At 44.2% G+C, this 23,416-nt stretch overlaps 1 protein-coding gene across 4 annotated transcripts in view; it reads right to left on the bottom strand.

Annotated features, from left to right (window-relative positions):
- LOC126355019 (uncharacterized) overlaps positions 1-23,416 on the bottom strand; it is a 702,913-nt gene that overhangs the window by 333,503 nt on the left and 345,994 nt on the right. Inside the window, exon 1 of one of the 4 annotated variants that reach the window (XM_050005166.1) lies at positions 3,066-3,922. The exons of the other annotated variants lie outside the window; for them this stretch is intronic. Coding sequence (XP_049861123.1) covers positions 3,066-3,155 — 90 coding nt within the window. The 5' untranslated portion in view covers positions 3,156-3,922. Of the gene's footprint in view, positions 1-3,065; positions 3,923-23,416 lie in introns of those variants that run through there. 4 annotated transcript variants of the gene reach the window in all.

Below are 23,416 nucleotides of genomic sequence, written 5' to 3'. Positions count from 1 at the left end.
GGTCTTGGCGTGCATCCGTTTGTTGCTGCGGTCCGGTCCCAGGTCGACGGGCACGTGCACCTTCCGCCGACCACTGGCGACAACATCGATGTACTGTGGAGACCTTACGCCCCACGTGTTGAGCAATTCGGCGGTACGTCCACCCGGCCTCCCGCATGCCCACTACACGCCCTCGTTCAAAGTCCGTCAACTGCACATACGGTTCACGTCCACGCAGTCGCGGCATGCTACCAGTGTTAAAGACTGCGATGGAGCTCCGTATGCCACGGCAAACTGGATGACACTGACGGCGGCGGTGCACAAATGCTGCGCAGCTAGCGCCATTCGACGGCCAACACTGGGGTTCCTGGTGTGTCCGCTGTGCCGTGCGTGTGATCATTGCTTGTACAGCCCTCTCGCAGTATCCGAAGCAAGTATGGTGGGTCTGACACACCCGTGTCAATGTGTTCTTTTTTTCATTTCCAGGAGTGTATATGGAGGAGCGGTTTACGTTAAATTGTTCTGGACAGTGTGCTGAATTTTCTGATATACGCAATTAACGTGACACTAATATTTTTTTAAAAAATGTACCTATATACGGTGTTCTGTGGCGTTGGAAAGAGCTTTCGATGAGAATGTCATCGACTTAACATGTGTGGAACGTTATCAGACAGCAAAGAAATAGCAGAGCCGTCAGTAGGAGAGCTAGAAAGTTTGCTCATAAACCGGACAGAAGATCGCACAAAATAAAAAAAATAAAAAGTTGTGATATGCAAGCAAACGAGTGTCGTGAAATGTTGTGTCGTGTTAATAATAATTTTAATTTGTGGTACATACGGTGAGCGAAGCAATCCTGTGTATTTAGAGTAATGTGTCTTGCATTTCTGCAAGTGTGCTACAGATTTTGACCATAATATAGAATCACATCTTATGATAATGCTTGGCTATTATCCATTGTGAACGATAGAGATTCTCCTGAAAGACAGTCGAGAACGTCAAAAACAGACTTCACTATCACAGTAATCAGCCTTAACTGGCCGTCCAAAGTGCTCACAGTATAAAACATTCACTGGGAATATAAGGCAAGTACCGATCCTATCTTATTGAGGAGATCGTAGCATTCGAATCGAAAATCATTGTAGTTAAATTAAATTTCTGCTATGACTTGAGCGATTGGTTTATAACATAGGCCTGAATTTCTAGAGGCGCTATTCGAATCGAAAATGATGTAAGGAACACAGCATGCACGATGGCTCAGTAAATAATACTACCACTCTGGACAGTGCTACGTTTGTTAGAAACTTTGTGCCACAGAACGTCTACAAAGTGAAAGGAATCTTGGATGGGATGATTAATTGCATTGGCGGTTGGACTATTCACTTTATTTTTAATCATCCTGTAGCTGATGCTATGGCTTCCCGGTAACCAGTATTGCTTTTTGTTCCTGGATGTTTAATTTGCTTGACGAATTTTTGTACCCAATTAGACTGCTCACAATTCTGAGCGAAAAAAAAAATCATTTCTTAAAGATGAGCTTCTGACATGTGAGTTTACAGGCAATGACCCCAACTCGGAGCAGAGCAAACTGGACTTACGAGGAAAGGAGCCGCGGTGTAATAAATCCGACCTCGCGTTACACCACATTCACGTGCAGTGAACAGAGCATGGGAAACTTCCACTAACCCTATATATCGGGATTACAGATCAAAGTTAAGATTATGTGCCTAAATCACGTTACACTGGCCATGAATTTTACTCCAGAATATTAGAAATAACTGATTTGGAACTTTTCATCACGACTAAAAAAGCGTTTATGGCACAAAATTTGTCCGGAAAATGCCATAATGACTCGTGATGGGTAGCCGTTCGCGCGGCAGACAGGGGAGCCACTGTAAATTCTTTTCCAGCACTTCGGTGAGAAGGCGTCTACGACGTTCGGATATTCAAATCGAAATCTCTCCATCTGTACGCCAGCTAGAACTATACATCATCTTAGGGTAAAATAGTCTGATAAAAATTTATGTGATGATGAGTGTTACAAAACGAAACTCGATATTTCACGTGCCGTGCGTCTCCAGTTAGAGAGCTTCCGTATTATATGTTGCCGTCCGAGGGGGCTTGTCGATATTCCTTATTTACGGCTCTACGGCAGCCCATTCCTCCTCTCCCCCCCCCCCCCCTCTCTCTCTCTCTATGCACTCCCTTATCTAACAAAAAAACAAGATACACAAACCATTTATTTGAGAGAAACAAGAGAGTTGAGATTTCTGTCAGGTCGTCAACATTCATTGTTACGCAGCGAGTAGAATATCGAAATACTGCTATCTCACTTGATTCGTCTTCAGACTGTAACTTATTAGTTTCAGGATCTGCTTGTATAACTGACAACACAAAAGATAGTAATACCAGAAACCCCTCACTGTTATTTTACACTTCTACAGCGCGTTTACTAGAGTTTATAGCTCCATCATCAGGTGTTTGAATTACGTCTAGTAAGTTACAAAGTATTGCTGACTGTTTGTCACATTGTACGTAGGTGAAATAATAAAAATTCGACAATCTCTCGGCAACGGTCCGTCCTGTCTATATGAAGTGGCGTTGCGTACGGGCAAGGCAGACGCACAAAGGCCACAAATCGGACGAATAAATTTACGAAAAATCGCATTGCTTTTACTTTTTTGTCTAGCTGGACACCCGGATCGCTCATGTATGTATATCACGCTGTGAAAGTCTTAGCTCATATCATAAATTTTGTCTTTGTGAGCTACGATTGGTCGATCTATGGTACTCATGGAACCGAAAAGAAAGATCAAACATAACGTCAGTCTCTCAGTCTCTCAGTCTCTCTCTCTCTCTCTCTCTCTCTCTCTCTCTCTCTCTCCCTCCCTCCCTCCCTCCCCCCTCCCCCCCTCCCTCCCTCCCTCCCTCCAATACACACACACTTATTAATCGTCAGTGATAGTGGTATCGTAGTTGGTGCACAAGGGCTAGCAACGTTAGCAAAGTAACATCAAGGAAAGATTATGAAGAAAACCATTGTGTTAGTCAAGGCCAGCGCAATAGCTTTTTAACTGAATGTTACTTACCTTCGCAATGGTATCTTGTTGCTGTCTTACGCATTGTCCGCAAGTGTGTACTTGTATGCCTGGTCTACCAAATTCGGCATCTGCTCCCATAATGAATATAAGCTGTGCACTGAAATATTTCAGGACTGTGGCTGTGATACTAGCGATAGACGAGCGACTAAACGAATGTGTGTAATTTTCGTGTTTGTCTCTGTGTAAAATGTTTGATTTGTGGGGCGTTGAACTGCGCGTTAATCAGCGCCTGTACAAAGTCCCAAGTTTTGAACAGTCCAATTTTTACACGGTCCAATCTAGCCACTGTCACGAATGATGATGATGAAATAATGAGGACAACACGAACACCCAGTCCCCTCGGGGTAACATGAAAAGTAGTCTGAAACAACGCAAAAGAGGATGGATGGTTACGATGACTTTCACGGCTTCGCGCCTATTTGTGAACACTGAACTGCCTCTCAGTCCACAACTAAAAGAACTATTAACGCATAAATAGAGACTGCTTTACAACTCTGGGAGAAAACACCTTGCTACATTATAGTACGAGTTACTATTATCTAAATTACGTCCCTTCCACTATTGAGTGTGAAAAATACGAGCGTGCTCTGTACCAGAGACCTGCCGAGATACGTGAAGTCAGGATAATCCCTGCCTAGCGCGAGACTAGTGAATGAGAGACGGCAGTAAATAGTCCCCCAGTTCACTCATTGAGACGAAAGGGAACGCGCCTCGCATCCTGTTTGTAAACAGTCCCCGTCACTGGCTGGCTTAAGGTTCACCTAGCGCGCTATCACTTTCTTGCGCGGCCGCAACACAGACTGCGACCTGTAGCTCACTGGCGCCAGTGGGGAGCCGATGGACAGACTGGCTGAGACGCTGACGCCATAGCCTACACCGCTGCACCCGGACCCCTGCGTCCAGACGGACGAAAAATAGAGCGAGACCCATCGGGGATCGCCGAGGCCAGCGAGGACAGAGTGGGGGGGGGGGGGGGGGGGGGCTATCCTGAGGCCAAGTGGCCGTCGCCCAACAGGACTTGCGTCACCTCCACTCACTGCCCGCTCACACACACAGGACCTCGCCCAGAATAGCGCGCCCCTGAGCGGCGCACCGGGACATTACGAGCGGCCGCTGACAGCGCGCAGCCGTTTCGCAGACGGCGTTGGCTGCCGGTGGCTGAGACAGCTGGTCGCTCGGCGCTACGTAACACCGGTGCCGGGAGGGGCGCGCACTGCCAAACCGGAACCACGCCGCCGGCTATTTGTGGCGCAGCTGGCGCGGCGCGGCGCTGCGCTGCGAAGGGCGGCGTCTGGTTTCACCCGCGGAAATGTCGCAAGTAATTACCGGCTATCAGATTAGCGACCGCGCCCCCTCTCACAGCAAGCGCCACTCGGCAACACCAGACTCTCCCAAAGTGAGTCAGCCAGTGTAACAATGAAGAAAGAGTTTATTCTTCAGTCCCCACTGATTCAAATCGTGTTTGGATACTCTGACACTCTATACGATACCGCTTTTAAGTAATTTACGTTTGATAGGCAAAGGCGTCAACATTAAGAGCGCAAGAGAAATTACAAAAAAATGGTTCAAATGGCTCTGAGCACTATGCGACTTAACTGCTGAGGCCATCAGTCGCCTAGAACTTAGAACTAATTAAACTTAAATAACCTAAGGACATCACACACATCCATGCAGGCAGGATTCGAACGTGCGACCGTAGCGGTCGCTCGGCTCCAGACTGCAGCGCCCAGAACCGCACCGCCACTCCGGTCGGCAGAGAAATTACACTAATGAAGTCAGAGGAGGGAGCTGATATATGAAAAGAGTATACCTAAGGCATCTACGTGGGGAGGAATCGTCTGATGACTTAAAAGAAGAAATGAGTCTCGATATACACACTGAGGCGATAAAAGTCCAGGGATAGAGATATGCGAACTGGCGGAACTGTTGTTTGTACTCACTTGATTCATGTGAACAAGTTTCCGGTGTGATTGTGGCCGCACGATGGAATTTAACAAACTTTGAAAACAAACTTTGAAGACGCAGTAGTAGTTGGAACTTGATACGTCGGACATTCCATTTCGGAAATCGTTAGGAAGTTCAATATTCCGAGATCCACAGTATCAAGTGTGCGCCGAGAACACCAAAATTTCAGGCATTACCTCTCACCATGAACAACGCGGTGACCGACGCTCTTCATTTAACGACCGTTCGCATAGAGTTGTCAGTGCTAACAGACGAGCAACACTGCGTGAAGTAATCGCATATATCAATGTGGGACGTACGATGAACGTATCCGTTAGGACAGTTCGGCGAAATTTGGCGTTAATATGCTAAGTCAGCAGACGACCGGCGCGAGCGCCTTTGGTAACAACAGTACGACATCGCCTGCAGCTCTCCCTTGGGCTCTTGGACATATCGGTTGGACCCTAGATGACTGGAAAACCGTGGCCTGGTCAGAGGAGTCCCGATTTCTGTTGGTAGGAGCTGATGGTATGGGTCATGTATGGCGCAGCCATGGAGCAACAAGGCATTGTGCAAGCTGGTGGTGGCTCCATAATAGTGTGAGCTTCAATCTGGAACGGCGTGACCGCTACGCTCGCATGTTCGAATCCTGCCTCGGTCATGGATGTGTGTGACGTCCTTAGGTTTAAGTAGTTCTAAGTTCTAGGGGACTGATGACCACAGATGTTAAGTTTCATAGTGCTCACAGCCATTTGAACATGGGATGGACTGGGGTCTCCGGTTCAAATGAACCAATCACTGACCATTTACAGCCATTCATGTATTTCAAGTATAAAAAACGATGAAATTTTTAGGTATGGCTATGCGCCATGTCACTGGGCCGTAATTGTTTGCGGTTGGTTTGAAGAACATTCTGAGCAGCTCAAGCCAATGATTTGGCCACACAGATCACTCGACATGAATCCCATCTAACATTTGTGGGACATAATCACACCTCCAACATTTGTGGGTCATAATCACACCTCCAACAAACAGTTTATTACTTTGGGTGCCGGTTCTACTCTAAAATGAATGAGTTACCAACGGAGAGGAATTAGCAGTGGGCAGCATCGAACTAATCAGAAGCCTGATGACCGACGAAACGGAAAAAAATCACTGCTTGTGACTGAAAATGCAACACTGTGACGACGACATCTAACAAGCGTCAAACAAAGATGAAGTGTTCTACATACTTTGATATGGAAATCATCTTCATTTACAGTGTAATGCTTCCATTCACGCATGTCCGAAGGAGCACTGCATCGTAATTCGGAATTACATAGGCACTGTAATATCATAAATATCGTATACATTGGTATTAATCTACTATTGCGTAGGTTCCACTCCCGCCACCACCAGTACCAGGAGAATGGAGTAGTCAGTGAATTCCTTGTAGCCCAGTCTCACTGAGGACACGACGGGCGGGAGGAGGGGAGGGGGTGTGTCTGCACACATATGATGATATGATGCCTAGACGTCAGCCCTCTGGAACGCTCCAGAAGTTGCGCTCGTTTTCACTACTCAACATATGCAGATACCGCAAGACATTGCTAACATTTTCCTCTTTTCTGTTCTGATCGCTTGGGAAAAAATGTGCAAAAAATATCGTCTCTTTATAGAATAATGCTGCTTTATCTTAATGTGTATTTATTATCCGACACTATCACAAAATAGTCAAATTATGAACGTTTTTAGTTGCTCAGTTACTTATTTCTAGTTTTCACCTACACAATGTCTACTGGGGATATTTACTGGGTCATAAACGATGTTTATCACAAATTAGTGTTAATTATGTACCGCGGTATTCTGTAGTCTGAGGACGGTACGCTATTGAAATTGACATTGTGGTACTAAAACCAGACGTGTTGATGCCCACAAACAAAATTGTTACTACGGTAAGATATGTCTAGGATTTTCACACTGTTGCTTATGTCCAATGTTGTTTGCCACAGCTATCTAGCAAGCAAACAATGCCCAACACAAGCAGTGGCCTCTGTTGGAAACGAAAGTTGACTGGGAGGCGATTCTCCCAGCGCTATCCCATTTTAATGCCCGCGGATGAGTCCCCGTTGTCAGTAAATGAACTTTCCCTACTCAAACAGTGTAGTAAAAGTTTTCTCTCGACGTCCGATAGCTATCTGTTCTCAGGGGAACAGTGAGAGAGGAGCGGCAGGAAGAGACGAGCTAGAAAGTCGCTCACGGAATTCTCAGGCGTACCTTCCCAGGTCCATCCCCCACGAACATCGCCATGCGCATTTTGCGCCCATTCACATCTTGATACTACTGCAGCTCCACAGGCAAACTGAGGCGAGGTCAGGAGTTGTCCCTGGCGGCGGGTAAGGCGGCAGGGTGGATCCCAGGACACCTACGAGCACAAACCAGGCTACACCTCTGCTGCTACGGCTGTCGTATTCCTGCCCGGCAAATACGACTTCACAGAGGCACTGAACTGTGGTTAGTTCACGAGATTTTTCTTCCCGTATCTACGCAATGAAGCAGGTACCGTTTCTGCTAGCTGTTTGCCCACGGATGATTTGCTTTTACATGTGCTCAAAGCCATAAATTTAATATGGCCTTGCCCATTATTTTTACAAGTCGATAGCTGATAAAATATTTGGTTTGGAATATACATGTATATTTTATTTGATTTATCTTTTATCTTCTCGTGACTAGTTTTGCAGTCGCAGCATCATTCTCAGGTGATTATTCCTATTTGTAGCCAGCTGTCGAGCTGGAATCTGACATCGTCATTGGTCGCAGCTGTACTCAAACTGTGACTAGGGGGGTTTTCTCGTCTGGTGGTCCGATATTTACCTCATTTTCAACTTTTTTTTTATTCGAGAAATCAAAAGACAAGTCAAACAGTGCTTATCTTCTATTATTGATCTATATTTTACCTGCATTAAAAATTTCTTTTGTCCAGAAATGTTAAGGAATTATTAAACAAAATGGTGCCGAAGATCTTAATGCATGCCGTGCACCCGTAGCGGGCGGACCTGGTCCAGGTAACTGGGTGGTCTGATACAGACCAGACTAAACAATTATTACAATATAGCTACAAAACCCCCTTAGTGACTATGCTAGATTACAGCTCAACAGTTTATCTGCACGCAGGAATGTTAGCTTAATAATAAAGGCTGAAAACTCTAAAATAATCCTAAAGAATTGAAGTATAAATAAAAAGTTACTTAAAAAAGAAGTATAGGTGTGAAATTTGTTTTTAAAACATATTCTGTAAATATATCAAAGATACTTAGGTTAGGACCGGCTATATACAAACGAATAAAGGCAATATTTGTTTCGCCGTAAACGTTTCTCTTCAGTTTTCTAAAGCACCATCAGTCGCTTGAAATGCATATACATTTTCTTTTGTATGCAGTCCTGTGAACTTATAATTTGCTGTCTGCTATTGTATATCTAACTTACAAACACTTATTACCTAGGTACGTTTTGCTCAATAAAATAAATAAATGCCCTGTGACCAGGGTCTCCCGTCGGGTAGACCGTTCGCCGGGTGCAAGTCTTTCGGTTTGAGCCACTTCGGAGACTTCCGCGTCAATGGGGATGAAGTGATGGTGATTAGGACAGCACAACACCCAGTCCCTGAGCGGCGAAAATCTCCGACCCAGCCGGGAATCGAACTCGGGCCCTTCCGATTTACATTCTGTCTCACTGACCACCTTTTTTTTTTTTTTTTTTTTTAGTTGTTGATCGTTGTGTTTGGTCGTTGCGGACGTCACATGACATCTGTTCATGTTCGTTTGTTGACCCTTCCACTCATTTTTTTTTTTTTATGACAGAGGCCAACCAGCGCTCTGACCGAACACGCTGAGCTACCGTGCCGGCGTCTCAGCTACCGGGGGCGGGCGTTTTCCGCAATACTTTATTTACTACTTATTGCGTGTGTTGATGTTGCTTTAATGTTGGTGTAGCAGTTGTTCTGCCTGTAGCGTTGAACACCGTTTTTAGCTGAGGACACGAACTACACTCGAACTTTTCCACGATGCTACCACGATTAATGCTATGTAATGTTGCCAACTGAGCTCGCCCCCCCCCCCCCCCCCCCCCCCGCCTCACACACACACACACACACACACACACACACACACACACACACGAACACAGCGGCTTGTTGTGCTGCCTGTGAGCCTGCGTCCAGTGTCGACGGAAAGCGTCGGTTTGTTTCTCCATTACAAGCAAAATGATCTTTAAACTGTAATTTTATGTGCCCATTCCACAGAGAGGTCCCAAATTAGTCTAGCGCGTTACTCGTTTTATCGGCTTGTATGAACAGCATGAGTAAAACACGATGAATAACGAGTACTCCAGCAGCGACTGAGTAGAGCTTCTGTACGGCGGTAGCAGATGGTGTTGGCCAGGACGGTACTGTATTGGTTATCCTTCGTGTTTTAGTGTTCCTGTTAACACACATCAATAAAATGGATATCGCAATAGATTAATTTGGGACCGCTCTGACGAATGGGCAACTAAAATTCCACTTTAAAAATGATTTTGTTTGCAATGAGAAACAAATCAACGCTTTCCATCCGCGCTGGGCGTCGCATGAAACACGTGATAAGCAGTATTTCTTCGGACTGACTCCAGCTACACTTTGCAAAAACGAAATTGCAAATATCTGCTGAAACAGCAGGCATAACGCGTCTGACGTCTCTTGGGAGAGTATACAGGTTTAGCAGATAGTTCTTAGCGCTTTAGTGATACAGACAGAACAACAGCTTCATTAGTAGCACTGTGAGAGCACTTGAAGAGTAACATTATCAAACGCACGCACCCTATACTGAGCAAAAAGTTCGTAAGTTATAACTATTTGTAGCTTACATGCATAACAGGAGGATAAGCTGAAAGTGCTGCATACAAATGAAATTGTGCACGTATATTAGATCACATCTCAAGATCTGTTCTTCAAATACGAAACAGGGGATAGGCCATAACAAAACTAACATTTCCTCGTAATTAATTATCGAAAAACAATGTCTATATGACTTCGAATGACTATCATTTCCTCTTCGACGAGATAACCCCGTTTAACATGAATTCTGTAACGATCTCTCTTCTTGCTTTCTACTTCGCTTTTATAGTTCAGGAACTGAACACTGACCTTAGGGATCATAGTCAGCTGACTATGACTGGTGGAATGGTCTTTTTCTTCTGCTGGAGTACGTGGTCTAGTTTCGTAAATGAAAAGCAGCAGAAGCTTTATGAACTACAAGAAATGATACACATTATATACAGAACAAATGACACAGAAGGTATGAATCCAGTAGAACTGCTCTCAGCAACCAAGCAAAGATGCATTCGCCGGGCCCCACGTTCCTTCTGCGCTCCTTCACAACTGTATTGATTCACGAAATCTTCTCTGATAACCTGAAGATGCACAGCGCCAACAATCTAGACTTATATTTGCTTCGTATTCCTGATGAGATTGTTCGCTAATTGGGCTTCGGAAGATCGTATATCAATATTTTGCTGTTTATCGATATTTGCATGTGTGTTAAATTTCTTCTCCATGAATGAAAAATAAAGATGATAACCTGGAATACGATTGTTGAAGCACTGTTAGCTAGCCTTTTACGTTTCCAAAGACTGTGCCAGCACACTAGCTTACGTTTAACACTCATTCAGTTAGCGTGACGGGAAGTAATTTGAGGCCCCTGGAGTCAACAATAATTAACACAGCCATCATTGTAATTGTACGTTTCTCATTCAGACTGCTGTAGGAACCCAAAAGAATTCGCCAACAACTTCTACGAGAAGAAAAGTGTATTCAGAAATGTGCCAAAAAAAGAGATGGATTCATGATGAAAAAATAATGAAATTAGTTTGAAAGACTATTTCATAGTAATTTCGAAAGTAAAGGCAAAGGAAGACAACACTGGTTGTTTAGTTGCTAGAAGATCACTTTTTTTACTAAAAATGACGGAGGTCACAATGGAAAAAGAATGTTCGTAATGTGTAAGCAAAACACAACAATGAATAGTGTCATGATCGACAGATCATTATATACTTAAAGGGATAAAGAGAATGTATGGAAGAACAGGAAGAAAAATTAAAGAGAAACTGATCTGTCATCATGTTATATTCAGTAAATGTAGGTGACTCAAATAAGCTAATCTGATATTCCACTGACAGCCTTGAATCTGTTTAGGTATAAGGTAAAAAACCTTGACATGTTTTGTCATAATTTGTTACCAAAACACTTTTCTGTAAGTTAAATGAATAAATCAATTTGAGTGTTCAAATTTGTAAAGTACGTTTTCATACACCTGTTACATATTTTAAACAATAATGGCCTTAAAACGCTGCTTTGGGATACTCCACATATTTTTACATCTGTCGATTTCAACCTGTTAACAGTTTTGTATTGAGTTCTGTCGCCAAGTCACAAACCTGGTCTGATGTGTAAGCTGACATTTTTTTCACTAAACAACAGTCCAGAACTCTATCGAATGCCTTCCGAAAGTCAAGGAACATGGTATCATCCTAAAGCGTCTTTGTCTACTGTAATCCAGATTCCGTGCACGAACAGAGCGAACTTCGTCACGCAAGATCTCTCTGCGGAATACATATTGGTTTTTAGAGAGATGATTTTCGTTCTCTAGAAACATAATAATGGGTGAGCGCTTGACATGTTCCTTAATTCTGCAACAGAGTGACATGAGGATGGAGGCTAATAATTATGTGCACCAGCTCGACGAGCCCTTCTTGAAAGAAGTGACTGACCTGTGCTTTTTTCCAGGCGCTTGTGGTACCTTTCGTTGTTCCAGCGACCTACAGTACACCAATGCTAGACGGGGAGCATCTTCAGTCGAAGGTAAAAATTATTCAAAATGTACGCTTACATCTTTGGATTTGCTAAGAAAGGATTACGGTCTTGGTACGTTTTTCTATTTTTTTCATTTGTGCTCGGCAAATTTCGTTCTCACAACAGAAAAACAACTGTAGAGACAGTGCGTGATGTTCCCATCGGAGTATACAGAGAATGATGTTACTTCGGAACCAGCTGGAATCCCGAGGGACTCCCATCTGAATAATGGCCGCGGTGCATTGCAAGAGAATCACGGTGTGTGTGATTGCGGGATTCGGGTAATATTCCCGCGGACGTCCCGGCTGCGCCTCGGCCAGACTACCGGCACACCACGGCCGTATCCGCGGGCCGGGCCTTTCATCGAGATGTCTGCCCGCTCAAGAAAATTACCGGCTGCCAGGTAGGTTCCGGTAACCACAGGCTGTCGAACGGCTGCCAATTCGGCGTGATTTACACACTCTTGTTTGTCTGAGCGTACGTGCTGCGCGCGGCCGGTCACAGCTCGCAGCTATCCGCGCGATCCGGCGTCCGGACGATTGCTCTTAATGACTATCATATTACCTCGGCCCGGCGGCCAGCGGGCTCGGACAACAATCGCGATGAATTATGGGTAAACTTTACGCTGATTGAACTCCAGAAAACAAGTGCCAATTATTCGGCTTCTATTTTTGTAGCCCGATTTTCTAATGGTTGGTCACAGAATTGATTCTAAAGCAGGAATTATTGTAACGGGCGCAATTCCTCATAGGTAGTTTTTTTTATTTAAAAGAGCTTGGCATGGTATCGACAGTGGGACAATTACAGCCAAAACGTTTCGAGCGCTTGTTTATACTTCCCAGGTAAATGTTAGTCGCCGTTTTCAATCCGACGTACTTGATACTTAAACACGGCGCATAAATCATGTTTAATAGATTTATTACTCTGTAATTACTGCAAACATTTTAGCTTTTTTAAGTCCATCGACGCGACTGTTTTCCACTGCTCTCAGCCGTACGTAATCTGTACTTAGTTCAACACTACAAAATGGAACTGTCTTTACCCAGTGTTTAATCCGAGGAGTTTGAGATGAATGTTTCTTTGCTGCTACTCTTGCTTTTTACTTTTTATTTACACTCAGTATCCCGTCATACAATCCATGACAACAAAAAGGCAAGTTCCTTTTCACGTGTAAATATTCTCATATGTTTCGTCCTTTTTCGCTGGGACATTCATTATTTTGATGTTTAGATCGTAGCAATAACTCTCATTACTCGAAAAATACTAAAGCTGTTGACAAATGATTGTTCCATATATTAAAAGACGCATTTTATAACGTAAGTCGTGTTCAGCAGTATGGCTAACCATCTACGAATAGGATTAGAGTACTGTGGCCGCACTAGTCCTCACTGCGGCTTTTAAAATGAAGGCAGAAGATCTGCATGTTTATTTTTCGTGCTCATTTTTTGACTTTTTGCTCTCTGTCCCTGACGGTTCAGTGGGCTGCTCAAGTTGTGATCCACTCAGATTCAGGGTCGCTTCGGACAGATAAAGGGTAGCCAACAAGGATCGGACGTTTTCACATTGCCTAATATGTCGTTGTTAGTAGTGGGAAGGAGGTGCCGCACACGACGTGTACTTCGAGGATGTCTGGCACTGCCGTAAACGACATAAAAAAAGCCTGAAAAACCATTATACATCTATTCATTTGAAAACCTTCCGTTTCCCCGCTGGTCACCCTATGCCAGGCGAGATGTGAATGTGTAAAACGGAGTCCCACTTGAGAATAGTTAAGAGACAAGTTCCAACACCGGCGTTTGCCTTAAAACATAGGGAAACATTCCAATATCCTTGGCCAAAACCGGGGATGGGAATTATTTCGAATTACTTCTAGTCCATGTGTAAGACTATTTGTTTATTTGTATAACGAATAGAATCGATGACTTCCTAGAAACATGCAGTGCGCCTACTTGGGTATCGCTAGAGTTACGACTAACTCCCTTCAGTAGTCATTGAAACAAAAACATAATGACAATATTGCCGAAAATCTGATCTGTATCTGGAATACACTACTTAAAGCATTTTCGTTGGTGTGAAGCTCAAACGAAATATATATATATATATATATATATATATATATATATATATATATATGTGCGTGTGTGTGTGTGTGTGTGTGTGTTTTACTGATAATTAACTGGAATGCCACCACAGTACAAAAGTGCGTATTATGATGCAATTGTAATGTGAAAGGAAACTGAGGACATCTTAGATGACGGTTAGTTTGGATTTAGGAAAGATAAGGAACCAGAGGGGCCGGTGTGACATTCCGCTTGAAGGAAGTGTTTAGAAAAGTCGAGGCACCTTCATGGGATTTGTCGACCTAGAAAGTGTTCGGTAACGCAAAAAGGGTCAAGGTGTTCGAGATTCGATGTTTCGTTGAATGGTTCTCGCGTTGGCACTTGGTGATGGTCCAGCATTGAAATTTGGGGAAGGGTTGCTCGTCTGTCACGTTGAACGATTCTCTTCAGTCGTCGTTGGTCCAGTTCTTGCAGGATCTTTTTCCGGCCGCAGGGATGCTCGAGATTTGATGTTTTACCGGATTCCTGATGTTCACGGTACACTCCTGAAATGGTCGTACGGAAAAATTCCCACTTCATCGTTACCTCGGCGATGATGTGTCCCATCACCCGTGCGCCGACTATAACACCACGTTCAAACTCACTTAAATCCTGATAACCTGTCATTGCAGCAGCAGTTAACCGATGTAACAACTGCCCCAGGCACTTGTTGTCTTCTATATACGTTGCTGACCGCAGCGCAGTATACTGAGTGTTTAGGTCTGTCTGTATTTGAATACACATGCCTATACCAGTTTCTTTGGCGCTTCACTCTATATATAACAGAAATTTAGAATAAGCTACATGATGAGAAAATAAATCTTCTGCTCATGCAGACTGATAATACGAAGAGGATGCTACATAGCATTAGAATGGGAATATCCGGGTAGTCGATAGTTGAAAGCGTTCTTCGTACGAACGCTTTAAAAATGACGAACGCTGAGCAGCGCGAGGGAACTTTCCAATACTCGTTGTTCCAGCGGCTCACCTCAGAGTGCTAACACAGGCGAAACATCGAGTTGGAAACTTTTCCAGGCGTTCCTTATCTCGCTTAGGAAATCTCGTCAGATGGAAAGCGCAGGAAAAAGCAGCGTGTGATCTAAGAGAGTCCTTGACACTCCCCCATCAACACTACCTCCACATTTCTCTCTCATACCTTTCCCTCAAACTTAACACGAAGTCAGCTACGCTAAGTAAGTCGTTAGTGGCAAACCAAGAAGATATACTGACAGCACTTACTCAAAGAATTGTGTGTATATATATGTTTATGTGGATTAGAATCGACTTGTCTCAAAATTAATACACAGTTCAATCCTACAGCGTAATCTCTCGTATTTTTCTGATGTAAAAAGCAGGAAATACGAAACAGACTGAGACCTTTCTTTTGTTTTATACTTGGTGGTATTTCACGCTGATTTAATCGGCTCTTGATTTCTTTTCATGGGTATTTTATATAATCTGCATTACCAGTACAGTGGTTGTAAAGCAACTAAACGCACAATCCTGGATTGAAGTCTAATCTGCATAAAGACCGACAGCAAATCGCCTTACGCTACAGTGGCCAAAACTGAAATCGTAAACAGATACTTGAATTCTGGAACATTTGTGTGATTTTCCTGAGACAATCAATCGCCATTCTATTTTAGAGTGGTCTACCAGGTTGACAATTACACACCTACGCACCCAGTCATCGAAAGATAGTGCACAAAAAGGAAAGCGGCAATCTTTCTCTCTTCGTTTGACGTTCTCAGACGGTAAATTGGGCAGGCTTCCTTATAGAAGTGCCCCATGGCGTACGTACGTATCAACTAGGGATAATGTCTATTAGTAGTACCTCTTAGATCAAGTTACGAGAACTTACAGAACATTTCCGAGCTGTAGTTGAGCAAAATATTTTGTCCTAGAATATTCAGAGAATCTTCATCCATCTTTTTTAGTGGGAGAGTGATTGATTGGAGGATCTACGGATACTACAGTCAAAGCTATGCTATCCAAAATCAAAATGTGCTCATTGTGGCATTCTACATCTACGCGACTATTCTGTAGTTCACAGTTAAATGTCTGGCAGAGGGTTCATGGAACCGCCTTCAAGTTCTTGCCACACACTAACAGCACGCGGGAAAAACGAAGCTCCAGTTTCTCTTATTTTATTATGATGGTAATTTCTCCTCATGTAGACGGACGCCAAAGGAATATATTCGCTTTCAGAGATTAGTGATTAAATTTCACATGGAGGTCCTGCCGTAACAAAACTCGCCTTTGTTTTAATGATTGGCAGCCCAACGTATACCAGTGACACTCTCTGCCCTATTTTGCAATAATACGGAATGGTATGCCCTTTGAATTTCGATGTACTCCGCCAATACTATCTGACGTAGAACCGCCGTCGCGCAGCAATACTCCAGAACATGACAGACAAGCGCAGTGTAGGTGGTCTGTTTAGTAGACCTGTTGCATGTTTTACCAGTAAGGAACATTATCTACGTGATCGTAGTCTTAACAGTAATCCCTAAGTACTTAGTTAAATTCACAGTCTTTGGACTTGTGTGATTTGTCGAGTAACCGAAATTTAGCGGATTCCTAATGTGGATGACATCATACTTTTCATTGTTTAGAATCATTATAGGACAAGAGGAAGAGCCACAGAGCTACCTCGAAAATGAATATTTCGCACCGATTGTCAGAAACGGGTAACGTTCTTTCATTCGATTCTTCTTCTAGAAGAGCGCCGAACATTTTGGTAGCTATCGACCACAAATTTATCGTAACTTCCTGGTAAAAAATGTTTAATGGTTCAGTTCATATTATGTGGACTGTTTCAATTACGTACACCCTGAGTAACTGCAGCCAACATGTGACTCGCGTAGGCTGTAGCTAGAAGTACCGAATTGTCGTCTTATGTCATGTGGCCGCTTGCCACCAGCGAGAGATGGCCCCTCCTGCATTACGAGTGGGACTCCTGCCAAGATACACCTGTCTGACCGCCGGAGTGGAGCGTGTTGCCAAATAAACAAGACCAGAGATGTACGATGACTGTGACAAGTGGGTGGGGCGGATTGGGCGACGTGACGGCGCCTGACGTACGACACACGAGCCCCGCGAATAACAACAGCCTGGGATTGCTTTTATATGCTGCAGTTGTCTGCGTTAGCTGATCCATGCCAAGGGCAGCGGAACAGTAACGTCGAGGGAGGCTGTTCACCTCTCTCGCTTTGTTGGGATAAGCGTAAATTTCGAATTTTAATCTTCCATTCTCTCATTTTTTTGCAATTAAATTTGGAGTGTATTGCACTCATATCGTTCTAGAACGTTACCTCATCAAATATAAAGAGTAAATATTAATATTACTACTACTACTACTACTACTACTACTACTATAATAATAATACACTACTGACCATTAACATTGCTAAACCACAAAGATGACGTGCTAAAGACGCGAAATTTTACAGACAGGAAGAAGATGGGGCGATATGCAAATGATTCTCTTTTCAGAGCATTCAAACAAGGTTGGCGCCAGTGGCGACACCTACAACGTGCTGACAGGAGGAAAGTTTCCAATCGTTTTCTCATACACAAACAGCAGTTGAGCGGCGTTGCCTGGTGAAACGTTGTTGTGATGCCTCGTGTAAGGAGGAGAAATGCGTACCATCACGTTTCCGACTTTGATAAAGGTCGGATTGTAGCCTATCGGGATTGCGGTTTACCGTATCGCGACATTGCTGCTCGTGTTGGTCGAGATACAATGACTGTTAGCAGAATATGGAATCGTTGGGTTCAGGAGGGTAATACGAACGCCGTGCTGGATTCCGACGGCCTCGTACCACTGGCAGTTGAGATGAAAGGCATCTTATCCGCATTACTGTAACTGATCGTGCAGCCACGTCTCGATCACTGAGTCAACAGATGGGGACGATTGCAAGACAACAACCATCTGCACGAACAGTTCGACGTCGTTTGCAGCAGCATGGACTATCAGCTCGGAGGCCATGGCTGCGGTTACCATTGCTGCATCACAGACAAGAGCGCCTGCGATTGTGTATTCAACGACGGACCTGGGTGCACGAATGGCAAAACGTGATTTTTCCGGATGAATCCAGGTTCTGTTTACAGCATCATGATGGTCGCATCTGTGTTTGGCGACATCGCGCTGAACGGACATAGGAAGCGTGTATTCGTCATCACCCGGCGTGATGGTACGGGGTGCCATTGGTTACACGTCTCGGTTACCTCTTGTTCGCATTGACGACACTTTGAACCGTGGACGTTACATTTCAGATGTGTTACGGCCCGTGGCTCTACCCTTCATTCAATCCCTGCGAAACCCTACATTTCAGCAGGATAATGCACGACCGCATGTTGCAGGTCCTGTACGGGCCTTTCTGGATATAGAAAATGTTCGACTGCTGTCCTGGCCAGTACATTCTCAAAATCTCTCACCAATTGAAAACGTCTGGTCAATGGTGGCCGAACGACTGGCTCGTCACAATACGCCAGTCACTACTCTTGATGAACTGTGGTATCGTGATGAAGCTGCATGGGCAGCTGTACCTATACACGCCATCCAAGCTCTGTTTGACTCAATGCCCATGCGTATCAAGGCCGTTACTGCGGCCAGAAGTGGTTGTTCTGGGTACTGGTTTCTCAGGATCTATGCACCCAAATTGCGAGAAAATGTAATCACATGTCAGTTCTAGTATAATATATTTGTCCAATGAATATCTGTTCGTCATATGCAATTCTTTTTGGTGTAGCAATTTTAAAGGCCAGTAGTGTAAAACAACAACAACAATAATAATAATAATAATAATAATAATGCATGGTTTTGGTGACCAGAGAACCAACTTACGTTACTTTTCGATTGTACTAGAGCAAGAAGGTAGTAGAACACCACTTAAGTCTTAATGGAAATCATTAAATCATGTATTGTACTCGTGTTCGTTTTTATTTGTAATCCTGATTCGACGACGTAGGACCTACGTGACCCTTTGGCAGTGAAGCAGTGATATTGTAGGCAACTGACTCCACTATACATAATTTATATCTTTAGCACACTGTAACAGGCTTGTAATTATTTGTTCAACAAAAAGTGTTCTCGTATCAGACTCTGATGTACAATTTAGAAAAACGTTTCTGAAATTGTTAAGGAGGAAAATTGTGGGTGACGGCGAGAACACAAGGAGGTTGTCGATGACATAGTTGAGCTAGCTTGTAAGAAAATAACAGCTGATTAGCCCAAGTTACGAAGACAACACTAAACCAACCGAAAGACTCAAGACTGCAATGTTATCACATCATACTAATTAGCAAGTTTTTACACTACAAATTATCCTGAAACAAGTCTCTATAATGGGCTGTATAAGAGTGAAAGCGTATCACGTTTGCCTACGGTTACGAGGGTTCTTAAACAATAAGCTATCCTGAAACGAATGAAGAAACACTTTACGATTTTTGTCTGTCGGCATGTCTCTCTAACCTTACCAAGCTCTCTTGCAAACAGCAGCGTATAATAAGAGTGATACAAGATTTCCAGAGAGAATGCCATTTTGCAGACACTATGACGCAGATATATTTATGTTTGCTGCCATTTACATATAACTTGCCCTTTAGTTGCCAAAACAGATTGAATTTATCGCTATTTTAAACTATACACTAGTGTTACTTAGAAATGTTTTTATTTAAACCGAACAGTTATTATACGAGGGGCATTCGAGAACAAAAGCAATACATTTTTTTCTGATAGCAGGGTGGTGTTATTCAGCATTCCAATACACCGTATTACTCCTCACTCTTTTAGCTGTAAAACCATATTTTTCATCATAATTGTTCACCGCGAGGGCCTTAACCCACCTTACTTTGAGGGCCTGTGTGACCTTATGGTACCATTCTACTGGTCAACGCCGGAGCCAATATCTTTCTGAATCAGTAATTCCCCTTCATCCATGTAGTGCTTCCCGCGGAATGAGCCCTTCATTGCGTCTTTTTCTTCGGAGACTATGGGTTGCCGTTTTGTTTCCTGTTCGAAGAGGTGAACCCATGTTTCATCTCCTGTGACGAAGTTCGACAAACAATTGTCACGATCATCATCGTAAAAACGTGCCAGTTGGCTCTTCGTTGTTCTGTATGATGTTCTACTCGTATTAGGCGGCCTAGGAATCCAGCAGGCACATACCTGTGGGTGTTCCAACTGGTGTACGATTGTTTCAGCACTACCATCAGAGAAGTTCAGTTTTGTTTGATTGTGATGCGTCCATCACCCATAATGTGTGTGTCCGCACGTTCCAGCATTGCAGGAGTCACAGCTGTGTGCAACTGGCTGGCGGGCAAGAAATCGGACAAGTTTGCGCGACTTTGTTGTCGAAACGCGTATGAGTATCAGCGAGCTCTGGTTTTCAGAAAAAAAATAAAAGATCGTGTGACATTGTTGGCAGAGAGGATCGGTCCGGTGCAAGGTTTATTTCAGGCGGCGCCACATTGGGCGACTTGCGATTCGGTCATGATGTGGAGGACAGAACACCCAGTCCACGGCCGGAGAAAAATCTCCAACCCGGCCGGGAATCGAACCCGGGCCTGCTGCATGGTAAGCAAGTACACTAACACTCAGCTAAGCAGGCGGACTTTCGCCAAAAGAGAGTGAGTGACAGCTCTCTGCTTGGATCGCACCTCCACCGCAGACGCCATTTTGAAGGTTACGTATAGTGCCGCCAGCTATTAGATCTTCGTGAAATTACTAGAGCTGAAGCGGGAATATAACAAATTCCGTTTCTTCTCAACCGAAACTAATAAAACAACTGTATTGCATTATTTATTGAACTCGGCTAATGTCTGAAGTAGGACTGGACGGGACTGACACCATGAATCCTGCAGGGCTGTCCATAGATCCATAAGAGTACGAGAGGCTTTAACCTCTTCTGAAGAGCACGTTGCAAGGCATCCCAGATATGCTCAATAATGTTCCTGTCTGGGGCGTTTGGTGGCCATCGAGTTTTTAAACTCAGAAGAGTGTTCCTGGAGCAACTCTGTAGCAATTCTGGACGTGGGGGGTGTCGCATTGTCCCACTTGAATTGTCCAAGTTCGTCGGAAAACGCAACGGCCATCAGTAGATGCAGGTGATCAGACAGGATGCCTACATGTCACGTATCAGAGTCTTATCTAGACGTATCAGAGGTCCCATATCACTCCCACTGCACACGCCTCACACCATTAGAGAGCCTCTACCAGCTTGAACAGTCCCCTGCTGACATGCAGGGTCCTTGGATTCATGACGTTGTCTCAATACCTGTACACGTCCATCCGCTCGATACAATTTGAAACGAGACTCGTCCGACCAGGCTACATGTTTCCAGTCGTCAGCAGTCCAATGTAGGTGTTGACGGGCCCAGGTGAGGCGTAAAGCTTTGTGTCATGCAGTCATCAAGGGTACACGACTGAGCCTTCGGCTCCGAAAGCCCATATCGATGATGTTTCGTTGAATGGTTCACACACTGACACTTGATGATGTCCCAGCACTGAAATCTGCGGAAGGGTTGCACTTCTGCTCGTTGAACGACTCTCTTCAGTCGTCGTTGGTCCCGTCCTTGCAGGATCTTTTCTCGGTCGCAGCGATGTCGGAGGTCTGATGTTTTACCCGATTCCTGATATTCTCGGTATACTCGTGAAATTCTCGTACGGGAAAATTCCCACTTCATCGCTACCTAAGAGATGCTGTGTCCCATCGCTCGTGCGCCGACTATAACAGCACGTTCGAGCTCACTTAAATCTTGATAACATGCCATTGTAGCAGCAGTTAACACACCTAACAAATGCTCCAGACACTTTTTGTCTTACATATGCGTTGCCGACCGCAGCGCCGTATTCTGCCTGTTTACATATGTCTGTATTTGAATACACATGCCTATAACAGTTTCTTTGGCGTTTCAGTGTAAATCTGTGATATTCGGTGGCCGGGGGTGTGCGGTGAACTCATCTTGGTGCTCTTCGAACCACGCACGTACCCTGAGAGCTGTATGACTGGTTGCATTGTCCTGCTGGTAGACGCCGAGGAAAAACAAATTTCATGTAGGGGTGGACAGGGTCCCCAAGGATAGTTGCATACTTATGTTGATCTACTGTACGTTCAAGAATGGCGAGATGACCCAGTGAATACCACAAAAACGTCCCGCAGAACGTAAGGCTCCCTCCTACAACCTTAACCCCTCCGACGATTGTTGCAGAGTGTTTGCTTTCAGTCCCTTGGAGCATAAAACGTCATTTAACTGCAGAGGCCACATATTGTCACCCAGTGGGCATCCGTATGCGGTTAGGCGTGTGAATTACAACCTTCGTCGCCGATGAACGGCAGTCGGCGTGGGTGCATGAACCTGGCGCCTGCTGCCGAAGCCCGTGTCATACCCAAAGAAACTATTCGTGCCAGTATCAATACTAGAGGCGGTTTCACTCTATATTTGTGTATTGTCCGCTGACGGGAGGAGGTGATTTTTTTGTCTGTCTCTTAGTTGCCCTCTTTGTTATTTGTTTCTGTTTTATTTCTCACGGCCAGTGTCTTGTGTTCTAGTTCCCTCACATTTACTGAATAGTGTACCTGTTTTTACTGTTTGGGAACAAAATACGAAGATACAAATTGCAGTGTATCACGTCCTTTATTGGGTACCTGTTTTGCAAGATTTTTCTGTCTTGTGATTAGAGCATTGACCAACACGCTTTCATTCCCTAGTTCACAGTGTTCCACGTATGTCGCCATTCTAGCGTTAAGTGATCCTCACTTTCTGCTTTAGTTACTGCAAACTAGTTTCCTTTCGGTTTACTTTTATCAGCAAGTTCTCGCCTTCTTAAGCACATCTAAACCTGAGGGACAGATGCCTCGTACTGGTTATGCTTCTTAAATGCCACTGTCAACTGCAGCAACTCTAGTCTTGGGAGCATTCGTATAGTCGTTATCGGTTTTATTGATTTCAGCCTGCGAACCCACATATGGCCGGCTGAAGTGGCCGTGCCGTTCTAGGCGCTTCAGTCTGGAACCGCGAGACCGCTACGGTCGCAGGTTCGAATCCTGCCTCGGTCATGGAAGTGTGTGATCTCCTTAGGTTAGTTCGGTTTAACTAGTTCCATGTTCTAGGGGCCTAATGACCTCAGAAGTTGAGTCCCATAGTGCTCAGAGCCATTTGAACCCACATACCGGTTCCAGAGCTGGTAACAGCACTCATGTTCAGCGCTCAGATGCAATATTTTTGATTTTTAAAAAGCTTGTGACTCAGGAGCACAAATACGCTTATTATCGTAAGTGATATCAAACGAAATTTGTGACTGGATTGACGATTTCTTCGTAGGAAGGATGCTTCCAGTTATCTTAGATGGAGAGTCACCGACTGATGTTGTAGGAACATCAGGTATATCCCACGGAATTTTATTCGGACGCTTGCTGTTTGTAGTAGAT

This window comes from Schistocerca gregaria, chromosome 1 (assembly GCF_023897955.1).
Source record: "Schistocerca gregaria isolate iqSchGreg1 chromosome 1, iqSchGreg1.2, whole genome shotgun sequence".
Lineage (NCBI taxonomy): Eukaryota > Metazoa > Arthropoda > Insecta > Orthoptera > Acrididae > Schistocerca > Schistocerca gregaria.
The sequence above is the reverse complement of the archived record's forward strand: the minus strand, read 5'-3'. Positions and strand labels throughout refer to the sequence as shown.